The sequence below is a fragment of the Rhineura floridana genome, chromosome 13, assembly GCF_030035675.1.
Source record: "Rhineura floridana isolate rRhiFlo1 chromosome 13, rRhiFlo1.hap2, whole genome shotgun sequence".
Classification (NCBI taxonomy): domain Eukaryota; kingdom Metazoa; phylum Chordata; class Lepidosauria; order Squamata; family Rhineuridae; genus Rhineura; species Rhineura floridana.
Window position 1 is genome coordinate 38,217,939 of NC_084492.1, and position 27,488 is coordinate 38,245,426.

Genomic DNA, 27,488 nt, shown 5'->3' on the forward strand with positions numbered 1-27,488 from the left:
AGAGTCCACTTAAGCAGTCATTTCATTGCACATCCTGTCGACAAAGGCACGGGGCTTTATGCGACCTCTTGTGTGGATTATTCTGCCAGCCATCCAAGCACAAGAACAGGGTTAGGGAACCCGTTTCTCTGTTGGCTCTCAACTGCCGTCAGCCCCAGCCTTCTTCTTCTTCTTCATTATTATTATTATTATTAACCCCACCCTTCCTCTCAAAGGCACCCAGTGTGACAAACACACAAAGAATAAAACAATTAAAACATCTAAAAACAATTCCAGTACAAATGCAGACTTGGAATGAAGATTTCTACTTAAAAAGCTTGTTGAAAGCAGAAGGTCTTCAGTAGGCACTGGAAAGACAACAGAGATGGCACCTCTAGCTACCACAACACTAAAGGCTTGATTCCAATATTGTGCAGAACAGACTTCCTGATAAGATGGTATCTGCAGGAGGCCCTCACCTGCAGGGTGTAGGGATTGAATGGGTATATAAGAGGTGAGACAATCTTTCTGGTGTCATACCAGTGGGCAGACATCTGGGGGAGCCCAGGTTCCCCCCTCTGTCCTAGAACATCATAGCAGCCAGGATAGCTGTTGCTCTGTTGTTGCCTCTATCAGCATTTTTGTTCCCCACGCACATGAAAAATGCTCAGGGACTTGGCCATGAGCATCTCTGTCAAGTTTAAGAGCCCATCAAACTCTTTGCCTACCAGAAGTTGCTCTGACCTCCTTGCCTTCCTAATGTGTCTCCTGTACATGGCAGATGAAAGCATCTTCAGAAAGAGTTTGTTTGGACATAACATGATTGGGCGAGAGACTTGCTGATTAGTAGAGTAGCACAGTATCAGAACTGCAGGCAGAAAAATCTTGCTCCATGGCTGGCTCTCGTGTTCCAAAAGTTCACTCCTGGACTGTAGGTGGAATTGGAAGTTGTATTATTGGCAGGGGAACGGTGGCCTTGACTGATTCTCGCACATCCTGTTCTGGTGCAAGGCTGATTCTCAAGCACTTGTGGAGGAAAGATGGTGATATTTAAAAGATCCAGAGAGTATTGCGAATGAAGGCTTGGGCACAAAGAGAACTAGAATGCCTACGGCAGAATGAGTTGGAAACTTCAGGAAGGGTTGGGGGTGTGTGGAGAATGGAATGTACCCCTTCACCTTGCAGGTGAGCGATTACATTTCTGAATGCTCCTACTTGAACTCCTTGCAGTTTGAACTCTAGCACACCGGGATGACCCTGAGCTAGAACCTCTCCCCATGTGCAATTTTTATTCTAGTTTTTTTATGTGGGGGAGAATTCAGAGCTGCTGCCCCTCCCTGCAATCTCATGTGCTGCAGTCCACACTCTATTGCCTCATTCTGTTACATCTGTATATCTGGGCTAATTTACTCTTCCTACCTAACACAAATGTTGAGGTTCAGGCAAAAACATTGTGCTGCAGCCAACACAGCTTCCACCAGGGGGTGCAGCAGACTCGCCTCTACTCTTGCCCAGTGTGCAATTCTTCCTTGTTCATGTCCTGCTCCAGATGTCTTTGGCTGAAGTCACGCATTGGAACCAGTTCCAAATGGCTTTGGAATGCAAGCAGACTTAAACCCTTGCACTGCCACGTAGGTTTTCCAGCCTTCGGGTAGTGAGGCACACACACACCTGAGGTCTGAATCTCCCCAAGTGAGCTGGCTTGCCAAGGTCACTCATACTAGGCACGGGGTTGAAAAAGGATGAGAGTAAGATCCTCATGGGAGAAGAATTGCTAATTGTACACCAGAGTCTTGGGGGCCCCTTACTGTTTGCATAGAATAACCTTCCCCAATCTGGTGCCCTCCAGATCTTTTGGACTACAGCTCCCAATAAGCCCCAGCTAGCGCAGCCATGTTTGATGCTGAAGTTGACAGGAGGAGTTATCCAAAGCATCTGGAGGGTGCCAGGTTGAGGAAGGCTGGCATAAACTGCCAAAATAATAATCGGAACAATACTTAAATGCTTTTCCAGCAAAGTTATCCAGAGCCAAAAAACACACATAAACCCTTAGGAAGTTGGTGACTGGCCATTGCAAAAAGTTTGTTCTAGCTGATTAAGGTTCAGGCTACAAAAAGACCCAGCACAGGTACAAAATAGGGAAAAAATAGTTTATCTCGGAGACCCAAATCAAGCCACAATAAGATATATTTATCTCTGGTACCATTTAAATCCTACCAAAAAACGACAAATTAATCTATTGGCTCCTTACACAATTGGCACCTGTGGTGTGGCACGTGGCAGACATTTGATGCCATAAGCATTCATGGATTTTGTTGTGCATCAGATGCATGAAGTGTCATCCTCAGTTACAAGTGCATGATATAAAAAAATCACACGTGTGTACTTATTGGGGAGGGTGGCAACTAAACAGTGAGACTCACAGAAACTGTGTGAACAGTCCACCCCCTCCTGAGTGGTATCATACACATGCACTCAGGATAATACTTCATGCATTCGATGAAATGGATTGCAGCCCATGAAAGCTTAGACTGGCACAAAACTGTTTTTGCTGCAAGAGCCTAATGTGCTTACTCTGGCTGGAAATTATAAATTGGGAGTTACCAGCCTTTCTGCACCTGTGGGTACATTTTTAAACTGGAGAAACTATTGTGCCTGATAGACACACACAAGCACACCTACCTCACAACCTGTTCTGTTGGCTACAATAGAACGCTGCTTTCAAGACTATTTTCATTGTAAGGCAAGGACGATCTGGGTGCCAGGAATTGCATCAGCAGGCACCATCTTGGTGATCCCTAACTAAGGGCCAGGTCCACTGAAGGAAAAAACCTCCACACATGGGATTAGTGTTAGTGTTTGGGGTGAGGAGTGTGAGTGTGTGTGTGAAATGTTAAAAGAACATTTCTAAAATCACAAGTTTTATGTACCACTTTTCATACACAGATAAAAAATTGCTTCCTCATTCTGCTTAATGAAAACATACTAATTGTTTCTGTTTACTTAACCCAGATTATTTTGAGTAATATGTACTGGCCGAGGTGAATTGATGTCGACGTGGAAATGCATGCTTTTGTTGCAACTCTGTAGGGGAAGTACACTGGGCCTGCTTCCCCCCACCCCATTCATTTATGTGACTGATGTGCAACTTGCCTTTAAATCAAATATCCTGAGAATCTCCACAAAGGGGGAATCAAGTTTTGTAGACTTCACTGTTGCAGAAGAAACCATGGAAATGTGTGAGTGTGATTTTGCAGGGATTCCAGATATGAAAGAAGGGCTGAGCAAGACTTTGTATGTTTAGAAGGGGAATCTCCGGTGCAACTTTTTGTACCTCTCCCACAGTCACTGTAGTCCCTTGCACTCTACAGCCTCCCTATCTCTAATCGCTCCCTTTCCTCATTCCCATTCAAATACTCTTTGACAAGCTGGATCTTTGCAGCAGATAAAACTGGGAGCCAGTGTGAGAGTGCTGGGTGTAGATCTGCATTCCCTCCTTGTCATAGCCCCATATTCAATGCATAGTCTTGGAGTTTTGCTATCTGTTGTCCTTGCTTCCCCATCTGTAAAATGGGAATATTACTACCTGTCAGAACAGGTTGGTTATGAGAGTAAATCAAGACAAAGATACAAACCGCTATTCCCTGACAATTCTGGACTGCCAAAACAGTTTTGACTTCCAGCTGTGATAAGCCTGGCTCAGACCAGGGTCCCTCCTTTTCCCAAACACGCCACCAGGCCGACTCATTGGCTCCCACTTGGGGAACTCACAAGCTTGGGATTTTGTTCACCAGCGTGGGCCCCTCTTCAATCTCATGTTTTCAGTCTCTCCCCTGCCTGCCCGGCAGCTGTATCACTGCTCAGACGGCCCCTTTTTATTATCGGGGGTGACGCAGGACTCTCTGGGCATCTTATCTCCCGCCTGGCCTTCTGTCAACAGCACAGCCCCATTCCAGGGCTTCTTCAAGCAGCCATAATCATCGAGGCCTTGTCTCTTTTGTCGAGTTGCTTTAATGAGGCCAGAGTGCTTAATGACTTCATTAAACTTCACCCTGCTCCTGAGCCCCTTTGCAGTTTCCTGCCTGTCTCCTGAATGTGCACAGAGGTCAGTGGAAAACTCCAGTCTATGTTGAGAAATCCTGATTGTGAATACTTGCATGGGGTGTTGGAATGATGTTATGGGGTGGTGCTTGGAACAGTGGATTAGCTGACAGAGTGTTCTCAGAAGCTCACCGTTGCCAACTTGAATTTGTGTTGGGCTAATTTATTTATTTTCTTACATTTATATCCCACCTTTCCTTCATTAAGGGACATGTGGTTCCCAGGGGTCTCCCATCCAGCCTTTGACCTGGCCCAGACCAGCTTAGCTTCACCAAGGCGGTGGCCTCATGTGCCTTCAGACCATATCCATGTCAGTGGTGGACAGCCAGAGCAGTGTAGTGGCTGCTGATGCAATTCTAGGTGTACTTACTCAGAAATAAGACCCATTGGGGCTTAATCCTAGGTAAGTATGGACAGGATTGCAGTGAGGCCCCAGTTCAAGTCTTGCTACTGCCATGAATGCACATAGTAAGCCTTAACCACACCCCTCTGTAATGTGGTGGTGACACTGGCCTGCCTTATAGGGGTGGAGTAAGGATTCAACTAGGTTACCTATATGAAGTTCTTTGGAAATACAGTGCGGTGTTCATTGCCAGCTCTACTCAGAGTAGTGCCACTGAAATTAATAGACATGACTAACAGGCACATGAATTTCAATGGAACTTCTCTGAGTAGGACTTTACTGAATACAACCCACACTATAAAGAGGAACAGAGGAAACTGCCTTCTACTGATTCATAACATTGATCCATCTAGCTCAGTATTGTCCGCACTGGTTGGCAGCAGCTCTCCAGGGCTTCAGGGAGGGGCCTCTCCCAGTCCTACCTAGAGATGCCATTGGCGATTGAACTGGGGACATTCTGCATGCCAGACAGATGCCCTGCCACTAAGCCACGGGCATCCCCCAAGTGCTTATTAAGTGCTATTTAGCATTCAACAGCTGCCCCCAACCTGATGCCCTCTAGATGGTTTGGACTACCACTCCTATTAGCCGCAGCCAGCATGGCTGTGCTGGTTGGGGCTGATGGGAGTTGTAGTCCAAGGCATCAGGAGGTCACTAGGTTGGAAAGCCCAGCATTGTCCATAGCAAGGATGTGAACCTTGTGGTGTTCCAGATGTTGGACTCCAACTCTCATCATCTCTGGTCATTGGCCATGCCGACCACGGACGATGGGAGTTTAAAGTCCAACAAAATCTGAAGGGCGCCAGGTTGGCCACTGGTTTCCCATCACTGGATTGGTTTCAGACTGGTCTCCCTGGGATGGAGCCTGGCACCTTTAGTTGCAAAGCGGGGACTCTGTTGCTAAGCTATGGTCTTTCTGTTCTGTTCTGTTCTGACTGGGCTTCAGGGGCTGGGCCTGTGGAAGGATGGCAGGTTTAGCTGCAGAAGAAGTTACTAAAATGGGGCATGCAGCTGAGGGGGAACTGGGTCTGCATTTGGGGCAGGCTGAAGCTCAGTGTGAGAAGGTCCCACGTTCAGACCCCAGCGGTGTCTCCAGGTGGGGCTGGGAGAGACTCCTGCCTGAAACCCTGCACAGCTGCTGCCAGTCAGTGTAGACAGTATTGTAGATGGAGCAACGCTCTGATTCAGTATAAGGTTCCCAAGGTTCCCAGAAATGCCACAGATTTGCTGTGTGGCTCAAATCCATGCCACCAAGCATCTTCTCCATTGGTGTGTGAGGGCTGTTGGATTTAGGTGCAAGTCCTGCACCCCCTTTTGAAGCTGAAGTACAAGGCAGGAAACCCTTCTCCTCCACCCACCCCCCACCTGCATGCAAAAGCTCCGAGTTAAAGAGCAACAGCCTCAAAGCCATCTGACGCTGGGCTTGATGCAATCCAAGGAACCAAGACTACAGCCAAGAAATCGCTCTTGGATTGGTGTCCTCCACATTCCTTGCTTACTCACTCATCTCGAGGGGATTTGCTTTGCAACGTGGATCCTTCTAGCTGTGGTCAGAGAGGGTTTCCTCTGCTTAACATTATCTTTTTTAAAAAAAAAAATTAAAAATGGCAATAACTACTGTGAAGCTTCAGTCCATAGCATAGTAGGGTAGCCATATCACAAGACCCCTAAATCTGGGCAATGCAGTACTGAGCACCCCAAGAAAGGAAGGGGAAGCATGTCCTACAAAGATCCTTGTTCAGTGTCATAGGAGGATAGCAGCAGGCCCAAATCCCAGGGCTCCAGCATCATCTGCTTTGCATGCAAAAGGTCCCAGGTTCCAACCTCGGCACCTCCATTTAAAATGACTAAATTAGTAACAATTGATGGGAAAGCCTCACCTACCATGCAATGCTAGGCAAGATGGGCCTATAATCTGACCTGGGATTAAGGCAGCTCCTTAGGTCTGCCTTGTTGGGTCAGGCCAAATGGGTTCCATCCGGTCCAGCATCCTGTTCTCATGGTAGCCAACGAGATGCCTGTGGAAAGCCCGGAAGCAGGCTCTGAGTGCAAGAGCATTCTCCAGCAACTGGTATTTAGAAGCATTCTGCCGCCAGTCATAGAGGTAAAGCATAACAGAGCCCAAGGGTGTAGTCATCCAGGGTGTCGGGGGGTCTTAAACCCCTTTTTGGGGAGCAGGGTCCCTATGTCTCAAGCATCCTATGAGCCAGCATGAAAGGGGAGTGTGTTAGTCACTAAGAAGAGTCTTCTAACATGATTCCTTGTCCTTTCCTGCTGTTTGGAGCCAATCAGAGGGAAAGGAGCTGAGTCATCCACTGAGAAGACTCTTCTCAGTAGCTAACACTCTCCCCTTTGATGCTAATTGGCTGCTAGGGACATCTGTTGATGTGGGAGGAGGCATTAACAAGGACCTCATTTTAAAACAGATTTTAAAAGGGAGATTGCATAAGTTGTGTTTAAAGCAGTAAAGAATAGGGAAGCATTTAGTTGGCTGCTGCTGCATCCTGCAATACTGAAAATCTGAGCTCCTCAAAGCCGACACTCTGCTTGGAGGCTTATGGATAACTTTGCATCAAACTTCTCATCTCTCTCCCCTCCCCCCTGCTGCCATCCCTCCCACAATACGTATAACTTAATTATTAGTCCAAAAGCACCCGGGCAACTCTGGGGCACAGCTCGCTATGGTGGAGTGGCTACTGATGGTTTGGAGAGAAGGCAAGATACTTTAATACAGCCATCAACCCTAGCCTAATGAGAGGTAACCTTTTTTTCAGTGCCAGAGCTCAGACCTGGGTCATTTAGAGAGGAACTACAGTTCAACAAAAGAGCACCTGCTTTGACTGCAGAAGGTCCCAGGTTCAATCCCTACCATTCCAGCTAAAACAGGGACTGGGAACATCTCTGACCTTCCAGATGTTGGACTCCCACCTCCCATCAGCCCAGCCTGGCCAATAGTCAGGGATGATGGGAGTCTAGCAACATCTGGAGTGCTGCAGCTTCCCCATCTCTGAGTTAAAAGGATCAGAGAACAAGTGATGGGGGGGACTATCAGAGAGCCACTGTCAACCTAGACAATACTGGGCTAGATGTATAAATAGTCTGATCTGGAACATAATTTTGTTCCAGAATTAACATGATGTTACCTCTGCTCACATACAGAGTACTCTCCTCTTTACTGTCAACTCTTAGCCAACATCCAGAAGTAGCAGGAGGGGTTTCACATCAGAGAGTAGGCTGGCTTTAATTTCAAGTGTGGCCCTTGCTCTCTTTCCGTTCCACCCTCTGTTTCTTTGTTTTCTCTGCCAGACTTTCTGCCCCACACTCAGGAGATGGGCCCTTCTGAGAACAGAGTTTTCCACATGCCTTTCATCTGAGCCAATATTTGTTCAGAGTGACTTTGGTGCAGACATTTCCTGCTGGTCACTGGGTCTGATGGGGAAGAGGAAGGACTTGCTGTTTGGTCATTCCAGGACTGGCTGTTTGATCACAGAATCAACAGCGAGAAGAGCCTTCAAGGCTAGCAGCTTTATGGTGGCATTGCAGAGCAAGGATGGGGAACCATTGGACCTCCACAGGATGTTGAACTAGGACCCCCATCCAGCATGGCTAATGGTCAGGGATGATGGGAGTTTTGTCCAACAGCTGGAGATCCACAGCTTTCTTTTCAAGTATTTGGGACTATTTAGTTTAGAGAAAAGGCGAGTCAGAGGTGACAAGACAGGAGTGTATAAAATGATGCATGGTGTAGAGAATGTGGATAGAGGCAAGGTACTCTCCCTGTGCCATAAGACTCGAAGTTGGGGTCATCCAATGAAGTTAAATGTTGGAAGATTCAAGGCAGACAAAAGAAAGGACTTTTTCATACAGCACATAGAAAACTATGGAATTTGCTCTCACAAGAGGCCACCAAATTGAATGGCTTTAAAAGATTAGACAAATGCATGGAGGCAAATCGGCTACCAGTGGCTACTAGCCATGATGGTCACTCTGCCTCCATGGCTGTATGCTTCTCAATCACAGTTTCTAAAAACTGCAGGAGGGGAGAGTGTCCTCAGGGCCCACTTTTGGGCTTCTTGTTGGGGCATCTGGTTGGCCGCTGTGAGAGCAGGATGCGGACTAGATGGGCCCCCACTGGCCTGATCCAGTACAAGGCATTTTATATACACACTGATACAGAGAAAAGGGGTTCTAAACAATGGAAGCAGACGGCCAGAGGGAGGAATGGGACAGTCATATCTCACTGCAGAGCCCAAATGTATGTAAGGCAAGAACAGAGAGACCTTTTCCAACAGTAGACATTAGCAATAAATCAGCAGAGCAGGAATGATGGTATTAACACCAAAATAGTAACAATTCCTTTCTGATGTGAATTGAATTTGCAGGAAGCCAGATTTCGACTGAACATCAGGAAAAACATCCTAACTGTTAGAGCCATACGACAATGGAACCAATGACCTAGAGAGGTAGTGGGCTCTCTGACACTGGAGGCATTCAAGAGGCAGCCGGACAACCATGTGTCAGGAATGCTTTGATTTGGATTCCTGCATTGTGCAGGGGGTTGGACTTGATGGCCTTATAGGCCGCTTCCAACTCTACCATTCTGTGATTCTATGAATTTGCTAATTAAGCTTCAGTTTAGTCATCTCAAGCTGGGTTAGCCCAGGTGTGGGGAAACTTTGTCCTTCCAGATGTTGCTGAACTACAAACCACATCACCCCTGCCCATTGGCCAGGCTTGCTGGGGCTGATGGGAGCTGTAGTTCAGCAATATCTGGAGGGCCAAAGGTTCTCCACCCCTGAGCTAGACCTAGATAGATCTATCAATGCAAGTGTGCAAAACAGCTCTCCTGCTTTTATGTCCTCTTCACGGAGCTACATTCCAGAAGCGTAACTGTGTTACATGATCAGAATGAGAAAATGCCATGACGCCTTTAAGAGCAAAGTGTTTGAACGAGGCACTAACACCGTGGGTCGTGTAGGCTGCAGGCATCATCCTGCAGGAAGTGGCTGATCAGTTGCCTCTGATGTGGTTGTGGGCCTGGGCAAGCAGAGGTGTCACACTTCCTCTGGCTGCCTTGGCTGCTCAGTTCTTCTGATGTCAGAGGGGTCAGGACAGACAACCCTGGGCTGTAAAGCCGGGTGCTGAAAGGAACCCCAGAGACCTTTAGACTGGCATAAAGCCAGCAAGCAGCCTCGGGTTCAATTAAATGGCACTTAACTAGGGCCTGCAAGTCATGGGCGTTCCAGTGACACATTGTTGGTACAAACTGGCGGAGGGGGATTCACAGCCTTTCGATGGAAACTCCTGGCCACAGACAGACAGCACCAATTGCCGGTTTGGTTGCATGAATGCCCTTTTCTATAAAAGACACTAGTCTCCATCATCAGATCTATGAGACAGGCGGCAAAGTCAGGACATAGGAGCAGAAGGAGGACTGCTCCCTTCCTTTGTCAAAGGACTCTGAACCAGCATGTCTTCAGCATTGCCACTTCTGTTGCTGTTGCTGCCAACCACCACAACAGTGAAGGTTGGCCCAGGAGGGCAAATGGGACACCACCCCACCGCCCTCAGTCTGCCCTCAGCCAGCTCACACCTGTCTGCCTTCCTTCTTACTTACAACCAGCTCAGGAGGGTGGCCACGGCTGTCAGCTTCCGCCTCCTTCACCTCAGTGCTGTCTTTGTAGAACTCATCAGGGATGAAGATGGGGACAAAATTAGGATTTGCTGGCTCTTCCTGTGATTGGCTCTGGGTCCACCTACTGTTTGGGCTCCCTGCCTTCCGCCCTCCCATCCTGATGGATACCAGCTACCACTGCCTCCATATAGCTACAGCATGGGGGCAGACTACTAGGTGGTGCTTGATTTGGGGGTGTGTGAGAAAGCAGGGGGCCCTATGGCCCACTGCCTGACTCCCCCCAGTTTCAGCCAAATCCTGCCCCCCCCGTGGCATTCTCCAAAGAGTAGCTGAAGCAGATAGCAGAAAAGGCAAAGGGGGTTAGGCACTCCTCTCCCCCCCCCCCCAGTTTGAGCACTCCTTCTGGGTTAGAGGGCACCACTTGCATCTGCACCTTTTAAAAAGTGGTTTGGAAAGGCCATAGTTCAGTAGATTATAGCACCTGCTTTGCATGGAGAAGGTCCCAAGTTCAGTCCCTGGCATCTCCAGGTAGGACTGGGAAAGACTTGTGTCTGAAACCCTGGAGAGCCACAGACAGTCTTTAAATATTATTGTTTGTTTACCGATGGAACTTCTAAACTGCCCTTCATCAAGATCGATCCCAGGCTGGCTTGCAAACGTTAACTAAACAATCAACGCAACACAATTACAATTCTAAAACCTACAACACAACAAACCAACCAAAGTGTCTAAAAACCCTCACAACGTGCAAAAACAATTTAAAAAATAAAACAGAGCAGTGTGTAACAATCTTGGGCAAGCCAATTACATCCCACCACACTGGGCCAGTGCCCACGATATTGGGCTGAACAGTCGCAAGGGCCAGACATGATATGAGGCCATTTCCTATGTGCCTTTAAAAGAAATAAAAACAAAAGAATTAACCCCTGGCCTTTGGCATATATTTGGAACTAAAAACAACTCTTCCTCCACTCCCCACTTTGAGCCAGTAGCAGAAGGCAGAACCAGACAAAGGCTACTTCTCTGGACTGATCCTCCAGCAAGCAAATGGTAGGAGGAGGAATTCTGAGAAACAATGGCAGGGCAGGTGAGTAAGTTTATGAGGCTGAGCTCTTCCTGATAATGCTTATCTCGCCCTCCCCACTGCCATGCTTCAAAGGGGTTTGCAAATATCCCCTAAGCCCCACATATTTCCCAGTAAAGCAACCGGGAGAGGTGACAGAGGACACCGTGGCAAATGACCCTAATGAGAAAAGGAGTCCAAGATGGTTGGGAGTTCCAAAAAGAGGCAATTCTAAAGGCACAATGGCAAACAATTCCAAGGAAAAAAGGGGGAAGACAGCAAAAGAAGCCAATGTGGCTTTATCAAAAGCTTAGAGATGACCTGAAAACAAAAAAGGACACATACAGGAAGTGGAAGGAAGGCCAGGCCACAAAGGAAGAGCACAGGCAGGTAGCACGGAATTGCAGGGATGGCGTCAGGAAGGCTAAAGCGAGAATGAGCTGAGGTTAGCGAGGGATGCCAAAAGCAACAAAAAAGCTTTCTTCAGGTATGTCCATAGTAAAAGACAGAGAAAAGAAATGGTGGCACAGCTACTCAATGACGATGGCAAAATGATAACAGATGACAAAGAAAAGGCAGAAGTGCTCAATTCCTACTTTGGCTCAGTCTTCAACCAAAAGAGGGTCTATGGCCCTACTGGGAAATATGAAGTTGGAGGGACAGGATTGGAGCTTGAGACTGATAGACAAATGGTCAAGGAATACCTAATCAATTTGAATGAGGTCAAATCTCCAGGGCCTGATGAACTACATCCTAGAGTATTGATGGAACTGGCTGAAGAACTCTTGGAACCGCTGTCTATTATATTTGCAAAATCGTGGAGGATGGGTGAAGTGCCGGGATGTTGTCCCTGTCTTCCAAAAAGGCATAAAGGAGGAACCTGGGAACTACAGCCCAATGAGCCTGACATCGATCCCTGGGAAAATTCTGGAGCAGCTCATAAAGCGGTCAGTCTGTAAGCGCCTTGTACACAATGCAGTGATTACTAGAAGCCAACATGGATTTATCAAGAACAAATCCTGTCAGACTAATCTTATCTCATTTTTTATTGGGTAACCTTCCTAGTAGACTATGGGAATGATATGGACATTGTATCTTGACTTCAGCAAAACTTTTGACAAAGTGCCCCATGATATTCTGATTAGCAAGCTATCTGAATGTGGGCTGAATGGAACAACTATCAGGTGGGTCCATAGATGGCTACAGAATTGTACTCCAAGAGTAAGCACTCAATGGTTCCTTCTCAAACTGGGGGAGGTAATGAGCAGGTCACCACAGGGCTCTGTCCTGGGCACAGTGCTCTTCAACATTTTTATTAATGACTTGGATGGGAAGGTGCAGGGAATGCTTATCAGATTTGCAGATGATACAAAATTGTGGGAGATAGCTAATACCCTGGAAGACAGAAACAAAATTCAAAGGGATCTTGATAGGCTGGAGCACTGGGCTGAAAACAACAGAATGAAATTTAACAGGGACAAGTGCAAAGCTCTACACCTAGGAAAAAGAAACCAAATGCATAGTTATAAGATGGGGGATACTTGGCTCAGCCATACTATATGTGAGAAGGATCTTGGGATTGTTGTTGATCACAAGCTGAATATGACCCAACAGTGTGATTTTAAGCTGCTATTTTAAGCTGCATTTAACAGAAGTATAGTTTCCAAATCACGTGAAGTATTGGTTCCCCTCTGTTTGACTCTGGTTATTTATTTATTATTTGATCTATATCCAGCCCTTCCTCCCAGCAGGAGCCCAGAGCGGCAAACAAAAGTACTAAAAACACTTTATAACATCATAAAAACAGACATTAAAATACACAAAGCAACTTTAAAACATTTTTTAAAGCTTTGAAGATTTTTTTAAAGGTTAAAAAAAGTTTAAAAGCATATTAAAAAGCAATTCCACAACAGAAGCAGACTCATCTTGCTGAGGTTAGGCCTCATCTTGAACACTGTGTCCAGTTCTGGCGACCACACTTTAAGAAGGATGCAGACAAACTGGAACGGGTTCAGAGGAGGGCAATGAGGACGGTCAGGGAACTGGAAACAAAGCCCTATGAGGAGAGACTGAAAGAACTCTGCATGTTTAGCCTTGAGAAGAGAAGACTGAGGGGAGATATGATAGCACTCTTCAAGTACATGAAAGGTTGTCACATAGAGGGGAGCAGGGATCTCTTCTCGATCGTCCCAGAGTGCAGGATAATGGGCTCAAGTTACAGGAAGCCAGATTTCAGCTGAACATCAGGAAGAAATTTCCTAACTGTTACAGCAGTACAGCAATGGAACCAATTACCTAGAGAGGTAGTGGGCTCTCCAACACTGGAGGCCTTCAAGAGGCAGCTGGACAGCCACCTGTCGGGGATGCTTTGATTTGGATTCCTGCATTGAGCAGGGAGTTGGACTCGATAGCCTTGGAGGTCCCTTCCAGCTCTACAATTCTAGGATTCTATGACAGTGAGCCCAAAGTGGAAAGAAGGACTCATTCTGACTCAGCTGAGATTAGCTAAAACCCAGGCGGATCTGGGGAGGGGAGGAGAATAGCTTCTCTGTCCCTGAAATTTAAGATTGGTCGGGGCCAGCGTGCAGCCAACACACAATCATGTGTAGCAGTAATGATGCCTCTGAGGATGTGCCGTGTGTTATTTTCTCAGTGTACGGTGCCCTCACCTGTTAGTTCCTACAAATCAAACTGTAGCTGACCAGAAGAATCTGTAGTGGGGGGAGAAAAAGTTTTCAGCCTGAAGAACACTTTCTATTCTTGGCAACCTTCTGAGGGTCACATGCCAGTGGTGGTGGGTGGGACCAAAGGCTAAAGTGGGCACAGCAACCCTTGTAAATTTTGTCTTTTTACAGCAGGCTACCTTTGACACACACTCACACATCTCTATCCAGGCAATCAAGAATCACTCTCAGAGTTCAAGGGCATGTTCTGAACAGGCAGAAACACTCAAGGAGATTGCAATGCAGAGACAGTAAAGGGGTGTGGCCTAGGGAAAGTTCCAAGGGCCACACAGAAAGGCTTGGAGGGTCACATTCAGCCCCCAGACCTGATGTTTGCCACCCCTGCAGTAAGGGGTGGGATGCGGTCGCTTGTTTTCCAACAGGACAGGACAGGACAGGCTGGAAGAAGCTGGCCATCTCCAAGTGCGGTGGGCTTTATCTCAGTGCAAAAGAGGTCCCTGTTCTCAAAAGAGACTCCCCCAGGGCAGCCTCCAGAGGTGCAACTGCTAGTTTTTTGCAGCAGAATAAAAAAGGATTGTCGCCCTGCCTTAAACACAAAACAGCCATGCTGCCTAAAATGTTCTCCTCAACTGGCATACACACATAGTGCGGGCAGCCTTTGCCAACCTGGCACACTGCAGATGCTTTGGACTGCAGCTCCCGCCGGCACACTCGCCATCCCTCTGAACTGGCTCCAAAAGTGCTTTGAGAGGGGGCTTGGCTCCCATGTCACACACACACACTTTTTATCCTGCTGGCCTGTTTGGTCAAACAGATTTTGCATATTTTTGAAACAACGCAAAGCCTGGCCCCACCCCACTGGAAATCCATTGCCCAAAGTGGGCTGAGCGGCCAGACCACAACAGCGGCCTTCGAAACTGCCTTCAGTTCTTTGGGAAACCAAAACCGGCTTATCCATTTGGGGAAGCGCCTTGGCGCAGGGCCAGAGCACCTGCTTTACCCCCAAAAGTCCCAGGTTCGATCCCCATTGGCATCTGAAAGTAGGGCTAAGAGAGACCCCTCCCTGACACCCCGGAGAGCAGCTGCCAGTCAGTGTAGATACTATTGAGTGGTCTGACGCAGTCTCGATTCTCTTCCAATGTTCCCATACCTCTCAATGCCAGTCGCTGGGGCCAGAAACAACTGGAAGCGGGCTCGTGCCTTCACTGCCCGCTTGTGGGCTTCCCAGAACCACCCGGTGGGGCACTGTGCGGCATGCGGAACTAGATGGGCCTTTAGGTTCTGGTTAAAAGCCCTCCTGCCTCCGGAAGCCCCCCTCGTCATTCCCTTGAGTGAACCCAGCCCCAGAACGACCACACTGTGCGGAAGAGCTCGAGGGGGCGGGCAGAGAGGGTTCGCTCGCCTCGCCAAAATTTGGGAAACCTTAACCTTGGCGTCGGGAGGGAGGGAGGAGTCAAGGTGATACCCTCCTCCGGTCCGGGGGTTTCCCCGGCGTCGTCCGTCGCGGTGGGCGGCCCCTTTGGCTTTCCACCTGCAGCCGGGCCGGGGGAGGCGGCCAAGGACGGCCCCTTGGCCGGCGGTTGGCTCGGCAGGCAGCCCATGCTAATGAGCCCGCGGGTTTATTGCACCTGCCCGGCCGGCTCGCCTCGCCGGGACCCGCAGCTCGCCATGCCGCGCTCCTTCCTGGTCAAGAAGCCCTCCAGCACCCGCGTCCCCAACTACGGCCAGCTGGAGACGCGCCGCCGCCAAGGTAAGGCTAGGCGCACGGGGCGCTCTGGAGAAGGTGCTTTTGCGCCCAGGGCGCACGGGGCATTTTGGAGAGCTGAGCTGAGCGCACCTCCAACTCTGCCCCGGCAACACGGGGAGCGCCCTCCGCACCCGCAGCCCTGGCCGGTCTTTGTGCAAGACCTTCCCTTCAGCCCTCCCCACCCCAGTCTGTAGAGAGGGCCGGCAGCGTTGCTTCGCCTGCCCTGCTTTCTGACGCCCTCCTGAACCTGCCACCCCGCGTCTCTTTGCGCGCCACGGCACGATCCTGTGCCCAGTAGCCGTAAACTCCGGGCGTCCAAGAAGGGAGGGGGGCTTCCTCCCGATTAATTGAAGGTAGGACTGGGATATGATGGGTTTTTAGAATCCTTTTTACTACATTAAGTGCTCCTGGATGTACAAAGCTAACTTCGCTATTAGCGGGCTGCTTTTAGGTTTTTTTCCTGTGTATGCACGCGTGTGCGGTTTTTAAAATGGGGGTTATCCTATTCCCCCCCCATAACTCATCTACGTTCTCAAGTATAACTGGAATGTATTGCCACCCTGGGGTTCTACGGGAGGAAGGACGAGGATATAAATTTAATAAATAAATAATATTTTCGTTTTAAAAATAAGGCTAATTTCGCTGCGATTGCTTTCCCATTTATCTCACGTGTATGTATATGATTATGATTCCTTGCCTAATGCAAAATACCTCTAGGCAACTTTCAATCAAAATATACAGTACCGCGAATACAAATGTTTAATGTGCATAAACTTCATAAACCAAACTGCAACTGCAAGACCCCGCTGAGTAGAAGTCCAAATAAACACAAACTCTTTGCTCAGAAACAGCAACCTCGATCGACGATATGAAAACCAACGGTAGAGAAGTTAACAGTAGTTAACTCCCGGACGCTAAAAAGTGTTTCTGTTGTAAATATGGTTTGACTGCTTAGATTACTTCAAATGGGGGTGGGGAGGGAAGTATTGGAAAGTGGGTGCCAGGCAGAGCATTAAAAGGGGGGCCCTTTGTATTAGTCACCAGTCAGGTGGCAAAAGTATAATTTCTTGCTCGCTTCCATACGTGTTTATATGAGCAAACTGGTGATTCTTCTCTAAGCTGGTGAGTTTTGGGGGCTCACTTATGCTGTTTACATATGTGTGGTGTGGTTGACTGTTTGAGCTTGCAAATTTCCCTGGAGCTGGCAATAGCTATTGGGGACTGAGTTTGCTGGTATGGCAGTTCAGCCTACCATGGGAGAGATCCTGCAAGGATAGGTGACACATGTCACAGCAGTGGTGTGAAAAAGCTGTTGTGCGCAGCAAGGGGCCATTCTCCATGGCCTCCATGTGGGAATGAGTGAACTGCTCTTGAGGGCAGGTTCTACCCTAGTCACATTTGGGCACTGGAGGCTTCTTCCCAGGTGAAGCTTGGGTGGTGTTCTGCACTTAACCTTTTCATACATAGATCAAGAATGCCACAGTTAGGAGGCGGCATGCAGTTATTTTAAAAATGCCAAGTGTTGCCTCTTTTGTACAGGATAATATTTGTGTTTCATAGGGTGAACTCAAAGATCTTGTGGACATCCTGGCATTTCAAAGTAATGCTCAAATGTGGGGTTTTTTTTCCCCTGCATGTTTTTTGGAAGCTCAGCTTAGAAAATAAAACTTCTCTCCAGGAGTTAAGTTAATCAGATGATTTGTCTGGTGTACCGAGTCCAGTGCTTGACACATTGCACTGTGGAAAATCACAGTCCCATGGAGTTAGTATTTGTATGACACATGTTACTGGAACTGTGTGTATGCTACATGTGCACGTTGCAGTGTTATGAGCACATAACACAAAATGCTTGGCACTTCAGTGGCAGCCCCCACCCTCTGGAACTCCCTCCCACAAGATCTTCGGCACGTCTCTTCCCTGAATATGTTCCGCAAGGCCATAAAGACCTGGCTTTTTCAACAGGCTTTTGGGACTTCTGGGGAGGCTTAATGTTCTTATGTTTGAAATGCTTCCTACTCTGTATTCTGCTGTTATTATAATTTATAATTTATATTGTTATAGTGTATTTTAGTGTATTGTATTTCGCTGTATTTACTATATGTATGTCGCCTAGAGTGGCCATTGGCCAGATAGGCGACACACAAATTAAATTTTATTATTATTATTATTATTATTATTACTTACCTATAAAATTGTTTGGGTGAAGCAGCCATGAAAAGTGACTCCTATCGCAACTGTTTATAATACGGGAAGGGAATTTTTGAGTCACAGCCAAATACTTATTTTATTTACATTTCTATACCACCTTTCAAAAATAGAATTCTTCCCAAGGTGGTTCACATAACATACAATAGGTTACATTTAAAAAAAAATCTCAATAAAACAATTCCCTATTATGCGAACTAGCAATCCAACATCAAAAACACACGGGGCCAGATCAGACAATTGCATCCTCTACCCCAGTTACTTTCTGTAAGTCAAGGTAAATAGAGGCCTGTTTGAAAAGATCCAGATTTGGTTCTGCTTAATATTGGCTGCCTGGGTGCTTTCCCACCTAACTTCCTTTGTTGGTGGGCTTCAGACACGGGTACGGGCAGGCTTGTATGGATGTAGGGGACCCTTTAAGTCACCTGGTCCCAAATAATTCAGGGCTGTAAAGGTCATTGCTGGCATGTTAAATTAAGCCCAGACTATCTAGACAAGGTTAGGGTTGCCAGGTTCATGCCCTGAGACTGATCCTGTGTCTTTAGGAGAAGAGAAAGTCAGCCAAGTGCAGGTGTCCTTGCAACCCTGTAATGGGAAGAACCACAAGCTGGAATTCTCCCTTCTCCCTGCACAACTTTTAAAGATACAGAAGACCTCTTGGAGCCTTAGGCAGTCTTCATTTAAAATGGGCCTAGGCAATGCAGTGTGCTCTTGATGCAGTTGGACTACAGCTCCTATAAGCCCTGGCCATTGGCTATGCTGGCTGGTGCAGGTAGGAATAGGAGCAGCAAGAATTTCTGGAGGGTGTTGTGCTGGACAATGCTGATTTTAAAATAGAGGAGCAGAGCCGTTATGATTCTTCAGTGGTTTTCAATCTGCTGCTTGCTCCTGTTGCTGTTGCTGTTGCTAATTAAATTCCAATGCTGTCCTTCCTCCCAGAAGAGCTCTGGGCAGCAAACAGCAAAACAATACAGTTTGGGGGAGGAAATTAAAGCTTTTCAAAACATCTAAAAACACACTATCAGTGGTCTGAGAATCTTCCTGCCCTTCCCACATTTGAACATATATCTTAGAATCAACAATCTCTTTGGAATACCTATTTGGACATATGGGTGGCTTATATTCATGTATATGTTCAAGTTAGATTTGATGAATTATTCTTACCTATCTTATGGAAGCTTACTTTTTTTACTTCCTCCTTTTTTATATATATTTGCAATAAAAAGTAAACTTTTAGTATTATTATTTTTAAAAAGTGTCACATACCCTTGGATAGATGGATGGTCTGCCTTCAAGTCGATTCTGACTTATGGCGACCCTATGAATAGGGTTTTCATGGTAAGCGGTATTCAGAAGGGGTTGACCATTGTCTCCACTGACGCTGAGAGGCAGTGACTGGCCTAAGGTCATCCAGTGAGCTTCATGGCTATGTGGGGATTCGAACCCTAGTCTCCCAGGTCGTAGTCCAACACCTTAACTGCTACACCACACTGGCTTTCATCCCACATACGCTTACAGCTAATAATTTCAAGTTTGCCGGGAACTGTATATTTCAGCCATCAAATGCTTGGATGAACAGGAATGTTTTAAAATTCCTCCTGAATGTGAGTAATGAAGGAGACAGACGCACCGCATTGGGAAGGACATTCCACAATGGGGAACTACCACTGAGAAGGCCCTGTCATGGGTCAAAGCCAACTGGGTAGCACCTCTTGTGAGGGGTTGCTCAATTAGAAAACGTGTAATAACAGACAAATGTCTTTTGAAAGACAGTTTTGCCCAATACCGTCTGTCTTTCCCAGTTCAGTGCAACTGTGAGGAACTGTTGGGCGTCTACTGTAGCTTGGTTAGGTTGGTTCATGTGGGGTGGCAATGAGGTTCAGCAGGCCTGGCAAGAATTATCTGTGACATGCCCATCCCTTGACATGAAGCTTGGAGGTCCTGTCGTCTGTTTCCGTTTGAGAGAAGAGGATGCAGGCAGGAGGGGAAACCTTTTTTTGCCCTGAGAGCCACATTCCCTTCTGGGCAATCTTCTGAGGGCCACGTGCCTGCAGTGGAAAAAGAGGAGGAGCAACAGATATAAACTTCACATTTGTACAATAGGCTAGTTTCTCGACATGCACATGTGTGCACACACACAGAGCCTACTGTGTTCTCCATCCAGACAGGCGAGAGGCATTTTCAGAGTTCAAGGACATATTCCAGTTAGACAAAAATGCTTGGGGTGCGAACCCAAACGAATGAGGGGTGTAGCCTGGGGAGACTTCTGAGACCCATGCGGAGAGGCCTGGAGGGCCACATTTGACCTCCAAGCCTGAGGTTTCCTACCCCTGTGTTAAAGTGTGGGCTTCTGGTAATGACAGAAAAACTATGGAATATTCTGTCTGGGGAGAGTGGGTTGGGAGAGCTTTCTCCCCCCATGTTTAGCTGGACCTTAACATTTACCTGTTTTGCATTGTGTGTTCTGTGCGTCTGTTTTCACTGTTTGAATAATATATATTGTACCTATCCATATTTACAGCTGCTTGGAGTAGTAATGTTGTAGAAAACGGGGCCTTACCGTTTTCAGAGTGTGCCTTAGAATCTTTTTGGCAGCGTGTGCAGGGATTTGTTGGCAGACAAACTGGTGGGGATAAGGATCTCTAAAGGCCAAAAGCTTGACTGTCCCAATGCTGGCCCAGCCTATCTTGAATCTTATCAGTAAGACAGGTCTACAGATCCTTTGTACAGCTGGTATAGCCCAGTGGGGAGGAGAGCCTGTCTGGGAGTCCAGAGTCTGTGAGTTCAAATCCCCGCTTGTGTCTCCTGGGTGTCAAGGGCCAGCTAAAGATCACCCCCACAGGGAGTGGCTCAGGAGTTATGTGCCCTGCCACCTGCTACCATGAAATCCCTGTTCATAGGGTCTCCATAAGTCGGGATCGACTTGAAAGCAGTCCATTTCTAAATAGCAGGATTAATAAATAAGAATAGACTGAATCATAGCAAGGCATTGGCCATAGCAAGGCATTAGCCCCTGCCACCATCTTGGTTGATGGCAGGCATATGTGCTCTATGCGTGCACATCATTCACAGCAATGGGAGAGGTAGGTGGGGCATGCATGCGTATGGAAACCCATGCATTGTCAGTATTAGGGGGATGCCTGGGAGCTCCCTCTCTGTGATCCTCGGCAGGATTGGGAACCAATGCTGCTGCAGATCCTGGCATGGGAGTGCTACCCTCCCACCCTAAGGGCCTTCAGGGACCCTCTAGGCCACAGGGGCCCTTGACCAGGACCCAACCTGGCCACCCTCTGGTGCTGGCCCTGATGCCTCTGAATACCAGTTCTGAAAATTGTAGATGGAGAGAGTGCTGTTGTGCTCCTGTGGGTTTCCCATTAGGACATCTAGTTGGCCACTGGGAGAACAATGTGCTGGTCTAGACGGGCCTTTGGCCTGATCTAGCAGACCTTTCTTATATTTTTATAGAGATCATGGCTTGGAACTGCATCCCAGTATACCTACGTGATGCCACCTCTCTCTCCCCACCCCAGTTCTCAAATTTGTCCTTCAACAAAAACTTTGATTCACCCTCTTAGTACACCTACCCTGTTACAACTAAACCCAGGTATGGACAACTCCTTCTTGCTGCCCTGGGCTCCTTCTGGGAGGAAGGGCAGGATATAAATTTAATAAATTAAATTAAAATAATATAAATAAAAATAGCAGAAATAAAGATGCACTCTTCTCCATCCTTTCTTCCATCTCCATTCCCGTTCCCTGTGGGGTCCCCTGGAGGATGGCAAACATTAGCTCACCCTTTGCCAACCTGGTGCCCTCCAGGTGTTGTTGGGCTACAACTCCCATCAGCCCCAGCAACCTATGACTGTGCTGGCTGGGGCTGATGGGAGCTGTAATCCAAAACATCTGGAAGAACCAGGTTAGGGAAGGCTGTATTAGATTGTAGGAACCTCAGGGGCAGGGACTCTAATGGTGCTATGTCCTCGTCTTTGGCATTTGAGATGTATGTTTTTAGGACCCATCCTATTCCTTTGAGTGTAATGTGTTTTAATTGTTTTTAATACTGTGTATTAAATTTCTGTAATCCGCCTTGGGACCTAATGATGTATTACAGGCAATAATAATAATTGGATAATAATAAAGAGGAAGAATTGGTTGTGCATGGCCTCTGATGGCGGCCCCCTGTCAGCTGGGATATGGGGGATGTCTGCAGACCTTTTTTCCAGAGGGGTTGTGCGTGATATTTTATAAAAATTACTAGCAGCCTTGCACCTGGTATTGCTCGGGAATTCTAAGAAACCAAAAAATCAGTGCAGTTTTGAAATCAGTGGTTGAAATCAGTGCGGTTTTGAAATCAGTACGGTTTTGAAAGGCTCAGTCTGCCGTCTTGATTCAAAACAGCGTCCCATTGTATCCAAGCACAGAAGAAAACCTGCTCGATCTAAGGAACCATTGTGCAAAATTCGATTACAGTATCTTAAAAGGTGTCCACATGCAAAGTGAGCAAACAGCTTTTCGAAAATACGCAGTAGACTTGTCCGGCAGTGGTGGAGGGTCCGTGGAGCAACTGTGTCTACTTCTATTTACATTTTTTCTCCTGTGTGTGTGTCTCCCCCAGAATCCAGTGGATCGTGCCACTCCTGGAGAGGTGTAGTGTTACCCCTCCTTGTTCCGGATGGTGCGGCTTGTTCGGTAGCCTCCTGCGAAGCTGTTTGCTTCTGGGATCGCAGCTCTGCGGTTGCCTGCCTATCCCCACCTCTTCCACAGAGCAGTGAAGCCAAAGGGGAGCCTGGTTCGAGTCCCCAAGCTGGTGCTGGGGGCAGCTCCAGAGGCAACTGGGTCCCTGCCGCTCCTCTCCGTGATAACCAGAACAACCTCAATCTCCTGTCAGCGTTCAGCCCGCTCCAAAGGAGGACTCCCAACCTAGGCAGCCCTGCGGAGGGAGACGGAGCGAAACTGTTGGGGCAGGAAGATGTGGCTGCCGACCCCCTGGAGAGGTTTGAGTGTCCAGACTGTCACAAGCCCTACAACACCTTCTCAGGCCTGGCCCGGCACAGGCAGCAGCACTGCAAGCTGCAGGCGGCAGCGGTGAGGAAGTATTTCAACTGCAAGCACTGTGACAAGGAATACGCCAGCCTGGGTGCCTTGAAGATGCACATTCGCACCCACACCCTGCCATGCACGTGCAAGATCTGTGGCAAAGCCTTCTCCCGGCCTTGGCTGCTACAGGGGCATATCCGGACGCATACAGGTAGGTAGGCACCCTTGTGGAAGGGGGCAGATACGTATAGAAAAGAAGGGAGAGTAATTGCAGGGAGAGTAATTGCAGGGGACAGGGGTCGGGAGCACTTGCTTCTTCTTCTTTGTATATAATGTTTTATTGATTTTCCAGATAAAATTTACAGTGTGATATAACAGAAGTTTTTGTTTTTTCTTCTAAGAGGGTAATACACATATTGTAGTTAATTGAGAACATGCATCTTTTACACACTTGCTTTTGGGTGGTGGTGGATAGAATTGCAATGCCCTAGCACTCTGCTCCATTAAAACACTGGCTGTGATTGGGGGGGGTATGCATTTAATTGAATTTATAGCCCAGCCTTCCTCCTAGGAGCCCAGAGAAGCATGTAAGCTCTTTCCCTTCCACATCTTATCCTCACAGCAACCCTGTGAGGTAGACTAGAGAGAGTGTGTGTGTGTGTGTGTGAGCAACTGGCCCAAGTTCACCCAGTGAGCTCTGTGGCTTAGAGGGGGATTTTAATCTAGGTCTTCCCTGCCCTAGTCTGACACTCTAACTGTTAACACTGGCCCTCCCCCGCAAATGCACTTGGCACATGCTCAGGGAAACACTCCTTCTGTTAAGTCATGTGGACCAGGGCTCAGCCCTAGCTTTGAAGAAGGGCTTTGGGCCCAAGCTGGAGTGAACCTAGACATGAATTAAGTTGTAACTCAATGGGCAAGATAATTGAGGGTGTTCCTCTTTTAGACCATTCCCCCCATTTTCTCAGTGAGCTTGTGGGATTCGGTGCACAACGAGATGCTTCCAATAGCCCTTGCCTCACTGTTTATAATTTTTAAAATTTCTATTAGTTAAACTGAACCTCCATGTTCAGAGGCAGTGTACCTCTGAATAGCAGTAGCTGGGGGACAAACCACAACAGAGACCTGTTGCTGTCTGGGCTTGCTTGAGCGGTGGTAGGTATTCCTTGCACCATCTCATCTGTCTGACCGCTGCTGGGAACAGAATGTTAGACTGGATGGGCTTTCAACAGGGTCCTCTTCATGCTTCAGTGGGAACACGCCTATAAAGGGAAAAGATCATCGAAGGTCAGCTGACTGCCGTTGTGCCAGAAGGAACCTAGTTGGGATCCTGCAGAGCACATCTTATGTTTTTATGTCAATACTACTTCTGACTTGCATGAATAACTCCAGTGTAGGATATTTACACTGAGATTGTCCTAGGGCACAGGCTAGGTTGCATGGCTGTGAAAGAGGAACCATTCTCAATTCAGCATAAACAGATACAGGCATTTTCTGCCTTGTGAAATGCCTTTCCTTCTGCCATGTGGGAAGCATCAGCCATCAGTTGTTTCATAGGTCTTCCAAAGTCACATCTTTTTACACAGGCGTTCCTGACCCATAGGAATGGACCCTGTTATGACAAGATTTCTGTTTGTTTTTTAAATAATCTGCATTTATGATACTATTAAGTATGTTTTTGTATACCGCTTGGAGATTTTAAATATTAAGTGGTGTGGATTTTTTTTTAAAGTAATAAAAAATATGTCTGTAGTGCAGAGATGTCAGTCCTGGGGGTAAAGGTACTTTGCCAAGCACAGCTTTCTTTTAAATCAGAAATACGTGACCTAGTGCCCTCCGGATGTTGTTGGAGTCCAACTCCCATCAGCCCTAGCCAGCATGGTCAATAGTGGGGGATGATGGGAGACATAGTCCAGCAACATCTGGAGGGCCACAGGTTCCCCATTGCAGGATTAGGTCCATGCACCTGGAGGGCACAAAGTTTCTCCACTGGCCCTGACATCTCCTGTTGGGCCTCCTCCCTACTCATCTATCTTTTTTTTTATTTAAAAAGTGGCTTTCTTTTCCAGGTGAAAAGCCCTATACCTGTTCACACTGCAGCCGAGCTTTTGCTGACCGCTCCAACCTCCGTGCCCACCTGCAGACGCATTCCGACATCAAGAAATACCAGTGTCACGCCTGCTTGAAGACCTTCTCCAGGATGTCCTTGCTTTTGAGGCATGAGGAGACAGTTTGCTGCCCTGCCACCTGAGAACCCTGTTGCACTTGACTGGCTATCTGGAAAATGTAATCTGAGACTGTTTGGGGAGATTAGGAGGATGTGAGCCCTGGATGACTGAAGAGCTGCAACGCAGAGCCTGGAGTTGCATCCTGGACTAGAGCAGCAGTTGGGTTTTTTAAAAAATAAGTTCCAGAGCATGTGTGGATTAGCTTCTTAGTTGCAGCAAAATCTAGTTACATCTCAATTTGGGAAATGGAAGGGTGTACGGCCCCATAACTCTGTGTGTTTCAAAACCACAAAAGGGGCCTGTGTGTCAGGCTGGCTTTCAATACCTTGGGCTGAATTCTTCTGCAAAAGTGTCTCCTCTCATTGTGGCATCATTGATCCATCCAAATGGTCACTTTGCATACTGGTGCGTCTCCTTGGATGCAGGGTTGCTTGGCCTCTAGGGGGCCAAGGAGGCCTCTGTTTTGGCATGACAGGAGGAAATCCAGGACCACAGATTTGCTGTCTATATCATCCTTTTGGTGTTTTGCACAAAAAGGATTTTAATGTTTCCATTTTCAGATGATTTTTATTATGGCTTTCAGTCTTCTTCTTGCTACCTGCTACAGTCACTTTGTGGTCATGAATTCCTAGTTTCCAGAAGCTTGTCTTCTGGTGTCTTTACATTCAAAAAGAGAGGAATGAATGATAGGAGACTGAGCCTGCCATATGATCCCTCTGTGGTGAGAGGGAGGGCCCAAGGGCAACAGTTGAATTGCAAGTTGTCTACTCGACTGCCTTGGGCAGGAGACCTGCTGTGACTCTTGCTCATCTGATCCAAGGTCTCTGCTTCCAGCCATGCCGGGGCCGTTCAGCAATTCCTGGGAGGGCGGTGGCAAAGTGAGGGAGGGCTCAGAGTGATCCTCAGCTGCTGCCGCTTGCAGTGCCTCTGCTTTCCTTCCTGTTCAGCTTGGGGAAGGGGGGTGGGTAAAGCAGAAGGGGCAGCTGCAACAGCATGGCAACCAAGCTGGATCTTGGCTTGCAAGCTTCTGGTTTTGAGCACAAGGCTGACAAATTCCAGGAGTAGTGTGGGACCCGATGCAGCCTTGGTGGGCTCATGTGCTGCTGCTGCATCTAAGCATCCTCTGCTACAAGTGCAGCCAGCTGTTCTTGATCCTGGCTGCTGCTGGGCAAGCCATAGGTTTCACTGGGAAAGGGTAGCATAGCTCAGTGGTGTGGGCAGAGCTTGGAAAAGTTACTTTTTTAAAACTACAACTCCCATCAGCCCCAGTCAGCATAGCCACTGGATTGGGCTGATGGGAGTTGTAGTTCAAAAAAGTAAATTTTCCAAGCTCTGGGTGTGGGACATGTTCCGATTGCAGAAGGCTTTAGGTCCAATCCCTGCCACCTCCTGTGTTGTTGTTTTTTTAAAAGGATCTTTGGGCCAAGATATGTTAGCTATGCAGCTGTGACTTTTTTTTAAGTGCAGAGTTACTGGCTTTTCCCAAAACAATTGCCAGTGTGGTGGCCCCACTTTGGATCGGGACCCTAGCATGGGGAATAAGGGGCTTTAACCTTTCTCCCTCATTGCTGTGATCCTAATTTGGATCAGGTGGTGGTGGTAGCACACATACAATTTGGATTGGGGAGGGGGACCCCCTCACAGTTGCTTCAATGGGAACTGGCTGGGGCTGATGGGAGTTGTAGTCCTAAACATATGGAGGGCACCCAGTGGGCAAAGACTGGTATAGACAAAACTGGGCTCAGTTGACAAATAACCTGATTTGCCATGAATACTGATGTCAGTGTTTAAAATAATTCACCAGGGCCTGGGCATCCAGTATAGTCACCACCATCACCACCAGGTAAAATCTGTCCACGAGGAAATTCAGTAGTGGTGGTCTCCTGAAGTACTGGGTTGCCTACTTGGTGTAGGCCCATTTAAATTAATGGACCTGACTAACTTTGATTAGTCAATGGGTCTACTTGATGTATGTGCTTATTCTTTTGCCTCGGATATAACTCTTTAGCTGTGTTTATAGAGAAATTGAATAAAGAAATGTTTTTTAGAAAGGTTTCCATTTCCTGAAGGAAGCTTTCTTGCTTCTAACCAGAGCCTTTCGATTAAACGGCATATAAAGCTTTCTAAGTAAAAGAACGCTCGGAGTAAAATGTCCATTGGATACACAGCCCATGCTCTGTCGCCCATCCCGCTGCTGCTCTGAAGCGCGTTGCAACCTGAGGAGGCATCAAAACGAGGCTTAAGGCTCTTCCCTTGTGTTGAAGCGACCCCGGTCATCTTAATAGCCCCTTTATGCACTTTGACCTCTTGTTCTGCTCTCTCCAAAGGGGTGAAGGGGCAGGAAAGTAGGGATGGAATGATCTGTCAATTCTGTTTCTCTCCATTTTTCCACTCTTAACTTCGGTT

The 27,488-nt window shown here is 47.5% G+C and overlaps 1 protein-coding gene across 1 annotated transcript; it reads left to right on the top strand.

Moving 5' to 3' along the window:
• The first annotated feature begins 15,191 nt into the window (after positions 1-15,191).
• On the top strand, positions 15,192-27,133 carry SNAI3 (snail family transcriptional repressor 3). The gene is made up of 3 exons (XM_061594436.1): positions 15,192-15,615; positions 22,433-23,065; positions 24,924-27,133. Exons 1-3 carry the CDS (start codon positions 15,465-15,467, stop codon positions 25,103-25,105), a joined length of 966 nt encoding a protein of 321 aa, XP_061450420.1. The 5' UTR covers positions 15,192-15,464; the 3' UTR covers positions 25,106-27,133.
• The last annotated feature ends 355 nt before the right edge of the window (positions 27,134-27,488 follow it).